At 44.7% G+C, this 6,000-nt stretch overlaps 1 protein-coding gene across 1 annotated transcript in view; it reads right to left on the bottom strand.

The window, feature by feature from the left end:
• LOC146965701 (uncharacterized) overlaps positions 1–6,000 on the bottom strand; it is a 59,504-nt gene that overhangs the window by 45,355 nt on the left and 8,149 nt on the right. Inside the window, exons 4-7 of the mRNA XM_085765095.1 lie at positions 2,690–2,694; positions 2,432–2,479; positions 1,513–1,678; positions 1,235–1,359 (exon numbers count right to left, since the gene is read on the bottom strand). Of these exons, the coding sequence (XP_085621221.1) occupies positions 1,235–1,359; positions 1,513–1,678; positions 2,432–2,479; positions 2,690–2,694 (344 nt within the window). The remainder of the gene's footprint in view (positions 1–1,234; positions 1,360–1,512; positions 1,679–2,431; positions 2,480–2,689; positions 2,695–6,000) is intronic.

Raw genomic sequence — 6,000 nt, 5'->3', positions numbered from 1 at the left:
GGGGGGGGGGGGGTGGGGGGTGGGGGGTGGGTGGTGGGGGGGGGGTGGTGGGGGGTTGTGGGTGGGGGTGGGGTGGTGTGTGGGGGGGGGGTTGTGTGTTGTGTGGTTTGGGGGTGTGTGGTGTTGGTGGTGGGTGTGTGGTGTTGGTGGTTGGGGGGTGGGGGGGTGGTGTGGGTTGGTGGTTGTGGTGTGGGGGTGGGTGGTGTGCTTTGTGGGTGTGGGGTTGTGGGGTGGTGGGTTTGTGGGTGTGTGGGGGGGGTGTGGGTGTGTGGGGGTGGTTGTGGGGTGTGTGGTTGGGGTGGTGGGGTGGTGGTTGTTGTGGGTTGTGTGTGGTTGTGTTGGTGGTGGTTGTTTTTGTGTTGGGTGTGGGTAGGTGTGGTGTTGGGGGTGGTTGGTGGTTGTGGTGTGTTGTGTTTGTGGGGGGGGGTGGGGTTGGGTGTTGTTGTGGTGGTTTTTTGTGTGGGTGAGTTGTTTTGTTTGTGGTTTTGTGGGTTGTGTGGTGTGTTGGGGTGGTTTGTTTGTGTTTTGTTGGGTTGTTTGTGTGGGGGGTGGGTGGTTGTGTGTGTGTTGGTTTTGGGTTTGGGGGTGGTTGTGTTGGGTGTTGTGGTGGGTGTTTGTTTTGGGGTTGGTGGGTGGGGGTTTGTTTGTTGTTGTGGTTGTTGTTGTGGTGTGGTTTGGTGGGTTTGTTGTGGTTTTTGTGGTGTTGTGTGTTGTTGCGGGTGGTGTTTGTTTGGTGGGGGTTGTTTGGTGTTTGGTGGTTTTTGTTGGTGGGTTGTGTTGGTGTTTGGGGTTGTGTTGTTGGTGTTGTGTTGGTTGTGGTTGGTGGTTTGGTGTGTTTTTGGGTTTTTGTGTTGGGTGTGTGGGTTTTGGGTGGTTGGTGTGTGGTTGGTGTGTGGGGGTGTGTGGTTTTGTTGTGTTGTTGTTGTTTGGTGTTTTGTGTTTGTTGTGTTTGTGTGGTTGTGGTGGTTGGGTGTGGTTTGGGTGTGGTGGGTGTTTTTTGGGTTGTTTTTTTGGTGTGTTAGTTAGTTAAAAGGATATTTCCTTCCACATTCTTGGTCAAAATCAGGACACAATTGCCCATATATCCCTAATAGACCACGAGCAGTAGGGTTTGTTATGAACCTACTGCTGTGACTATAGGGATTATGGCAATGGGCTGATTTGACAAAATGTGGAACTATCCCTTTAAATGCACCACAGGTGGGCGGAGATAGCCACAAACACTATCACTCACGCTGTCCCTGCCGCCGTCCTCCACGGGTGTGACACTCGCTCACTCAAAGCGTGAAAAAACGACAGCACCTCCACTACCGTGACAACACCAAACGTCGCCTGCTGCCCCACATGGCCACACTGACTCTACACACACACACACACAATACACACACACATTACACACATTAAACACACACACACACACACACACACACACATTACACACACACATTACACACACACACACACACACACACACACACACACACATTAAACACACACACACACACTTCTCACCTCCTTCTCTCTCAGCCAATCAGACTCTCTCTGCTCCGCCTCCTCCACCGCTCTCGTCCAATCAGACGTCAGCTTCTGCAGGTCCTCCCTCAGCGCCTCGTTGCTCTGCTCCGATTGGCCGAGCTGCTCCCGCAGGAGAGCGTTGGTCTCCACCAGACCCACTGACCTGGACACACACACACACAAAAGTTTAAAGACAAAAGTTGACCACTAGGCTAATGGCCACTCCCCCAAACGTGCTGATGAGCCAATCAACAGAGGCGCATAGCTAGCACCATACACTGGGTACAAATACTCTGCATTTGGGCGATCCACGTCCAAATGGAAAACGGACTGGCTAATTTTCTGTTAGCCTGTCCAATGAGTTTTACATTTTAAAAGTTAGCAAAAATCTAGCAGGACTTATTACATTAGTTTGTGATGCAGGCAAACAACTAACCAAATCATCTACTGACAACTATGCTGCCACAAACACTGTTGTTGACTTAAACTTAGAACAGATGAAGAACATCCTTGTATAAGTTTATATCCAGGTTAATGGTTGGTGTTAGTGGTCTACTGCATAACTTTATCCAGTGCAGACACTTCTCTTGGTTGAGATGTGGCTTGGGAAAAGGTAAAAAAACTCCCCCGCACCCGTGGCCCCCAGCCTCTTCAGGATACCTAGTTGACAGAGTTGCATGTACCCCATGAAAAAAAAACACCGTTTTTTGACCATTTTTAAACTTAAAATTTCAAGAAAAAAACATTATAAAAAAAAAACCAATAAAAAATCTGACGCAACTGCAATGCATTTCAATGGACGTGGAAGCAGAGAATGTCCCAGTGTATGGGCTAGCTATGAGCACTGTGATTGGCTCATCGCGTTTGGGGGCGTGGCTTAGCCATGGGTCAATTAGAGTCACAGCTTCAGACTCACCTGTGCTGTTCCTCCTCCAGCCTGATGAGGGCGCTCTCCAGAGAGTCGCTGTGATTCATTTACACATCTGATCCAGCCCATCGCTACACTTCTAATTAATCAATACAACATTCCGCTGCACAAAACACACAACAACACAAAACACACATCAACAGAATAAAACTGGAACATCTGGGCACCTATTCCGTACTAACAACAGGTACAACACGTAGTACTAGCACAGTAAACTACGGGACTATTAAATCCATGGTACCGTACCCGAACTTCAGTAGTAGGGGATGAGCACGGAATTAACAAATACTTAAACCTAAACAACTCCTCACCCAACCGAGAAACCCCGAGTAGGATAATCTGCATTACACGATTAATGAAAATATTACCATAAAAAAATAAAATATAAACCCGGGTAATATCAACCTAGGAAAAAAAAACGACACGTTTAGATCAACAGACCTAGAGACGGATCAAACTACAAACATCAACATGCCGTGGAACGGCATTATTGACATGTTACAACCTTTTACAGGATCACGCAGCAACGTAGATTTTACAGGCAGTGAAAAAGAGTAAAAGGTGATCGCGAAAGACCTCGGACATTATCCAACCTTTTACACAATACACTGAGTGAGGTATCCCCCCTCGTAGACTGACATGTTGACCTCCATACAGTATGGTTAGAAAAAATCTGCAGCAATCCGAAACCCAAACATTCTGAAACCAACCCAGTTATAAAAAAAACCTTCCCCCCCGAGATACGATGCATGTCATAAGAGAGGAACCGAAAGGCACCAACATGTTTAGCCTCGTAAACCCAGCCTCACCAAGAGGAAATGCACTAATCAAAACAATAACATTCACGTGATAGTCTTGCCTCACTTCCCACTCTAAGTGTCTTGGTCGAGGGCGCAGTCTGGGCGGAAGCAGAATTAAGCACCCGACGGTAAAAAAAACATTGTGGGATCGAAGTCCTAAACAGGACAACCCCCTTCAGCCAATCAGCAAGGTTGAGGGTAGTGACTGGTGGCTATCGCAACCGACAGTCGTGCCCCTGGAAATGCCCAACGTGCAGTAGACAATCACAGCGGGCGACGCTGATTGGCTCCTCATAATGCCTACTGGAGTGGTTACACTCCCTAACACGCTTAGCAAAGGGTATTACAGTGCAGACTCTCCCTCAGAATGACTGAAAAGACAGTTCCTATCCGCATAGTAGTCTTGAAATACGAAGGTACCCCAACAAGATAGTGGACCTAATAACATCAGCACACGCTATATCGCTAATGATTTAAAAAAAAAGAAGAAAAAAAAACAGTTTAACCCCTATCACCCACACTACCAACCCAACCGAGGCCAGCACGTCGGCCTAAAGATTCACATCATGTCCCCGTAAGTGCATCTTACCCTCCAAATCTACTCTTAATTATCCACCTGATATTTAATCTGACCTACGCTGTGTGTCAGTGAAGTGACTGTACATACTGACGAGAGATCCTATATATGGTCCTCGGGCTGCACCCTGTTCAGTCAGACATGACCTCATTTTTTTCTTTTTATTAGAGTTTATTCGTGTTAACCCCGGAGCTTACGACAAGATTAAGGATAACGCGTATTTTATAATTATTCATTAAAAAGTTTATTATTATAATTTTACTCGATTAGAACATTATTCGAATATGCCCATCCCCATACTGTTGTATACCACAATTACTACAGTATTTATAAACACAGTACTCCACATAATTATAAAAATTAAAAGGTGCCATCTGGCGAATCTGAAATGTTGTTAACCGATGAAAAAAAAAAACAACCCGGGAACCACATCTCCCCCAAAAAATCCACACAATCCCCCCATGAGCATTTACCACGGCTACAATTCTAAATGCCTTATAACACGAGCGTACTAGGCAAACACTCCGCCTTCATGCATACGAATTGACTGGTATGAATGGAATTTGTTGTCATGTATCCATGACAACAGACTGTTGGCAGTCCGTAGCAACAGACAGTTATAGATGTTTTATAGGATGTTAAAAAATGTTAGTAAAAGTAGTGTAAACTGACAATGTTATATAAGGTCGAAACTAAAGACCTCCCATCGGGGTGAGTTTAACAATTGGTACTCTGTGTCCAGCGCATGTGCACATAGCTTCACAATGGAGCTCACGTACTGGACAGTTCATTGTAACAGCTCATAAAATCACTGGGAGAAAACAACACACAAACATCTTTACGCCCCTACCATCCAAACCAATGTCTGTCAAACCCAACAATACAAATAGACCATATTGTGGAACCGTTTTAATAACCCAAGCACCACATAATCACTCCAGTCCTGTGGTCTAAGATATCAATCCCCAACCCACTCAAAATTGGGAACAACGCCCCCATAGACGTGGTAGAATGAGCATTAGACCACGGCCCTGGAGAGATATAATAGTATAAAAATTTTAAAACCAACAGCACAACAGTTAATAACAAACACAGTACTAACAGTCTTAGAACCACTAGAAGTGATGTCCTGACCCACACCTGTTCATGCAGCTGTTGAGAAGTACGTCCTGCAGGGCTTGCAGCTCCACATGTTGACCATCGCATCTCTGGTACCTCCAACCACTACTGCATGGACAGGTCAACAAACAGTAAAAACACAGAATACACAGTACTCCCCTCTCTGTCAGTAGTACTACAGTAGTAGTACTAGAGTACTCTATGGCCTCACGGCTGCAGACTGGAGACCTGCACGTTAACGCCTCCTAGTGGTCGACTGTAACATTACAACTGCACAGTCTGGACCTGCACTATGGTTTTCTGACAGGGCAAAATCCAAATAAAACACCAAGATCTAACTGTTTGTGAAGCTTGGAACACTTTTAAACTTTATTTAACAGCCTATAATGAAATAAAATGCTTTTAAATGTTCTATTACATGGGGTTACTATTGGTTTTGTTGCTAATGGATACAGATATGACAGATATGGAATATGGACAATATGGATGGCAGTAGGAACGTGAATAAAAGTTGTGCGTTTAAATGTCATTAAAGTTTTTGTCTAAAATGTATCTGACAGTGTGGAACAACGTTTCCACAACAGTATGACATTTTATATTTTATGAACACGTTGGCCCACACACACACACACAGCCTATAATTATATTTCTGTTTAATTTAAGCACACAGTATTAAAAGTATCTTGGTTTCTTAACCTTAAGCAAAATGTGCCGGCCAAGCCAGCTTCCAAAAAGATCAATATTATATATTATGTAAGGGATAATGTATAGTTGGTCGGTTGTTATGGAGAAATAAACCCCGACAGGTTGTATGGACATTCAACATGAAGGGGTTTATTTCTCCATAATAACCGACCAACTGTACATTATCCCGCTTATTACACGGCTTACGAGTGAAATAATTAATTTGAAACATAATGTTGATCAAACATACGACTTGCATCGATTTAAAATTGCATTTAGCGAATCTGCAAGACGGTCACATTCCGCTCGTTTTGTTGCCGAGCCTCCTCCCGTTCGTGCATTTGAAGCCTTTGATAATCAATCAGTGGATCGATGGA

The sequence above is a fragment of the Trachurus japonicus genome, chromosome 21, assembly GCF_045865225.1.
Source record: "Trachurus japonicus isolate A0001 chromosome 21, Traja_1.0".
In the NCBI taxonomy this organism is placed as follows: domain Eukaryota; kingdom Metazoa; phylum Chordata; class Actinopteri; order Carangiformes; family Carangidae; genus Trachurus; species Trachurus japonicus.
This window is presented reverse-complemented; position numbering and strand designations above follow the sequence as displayed.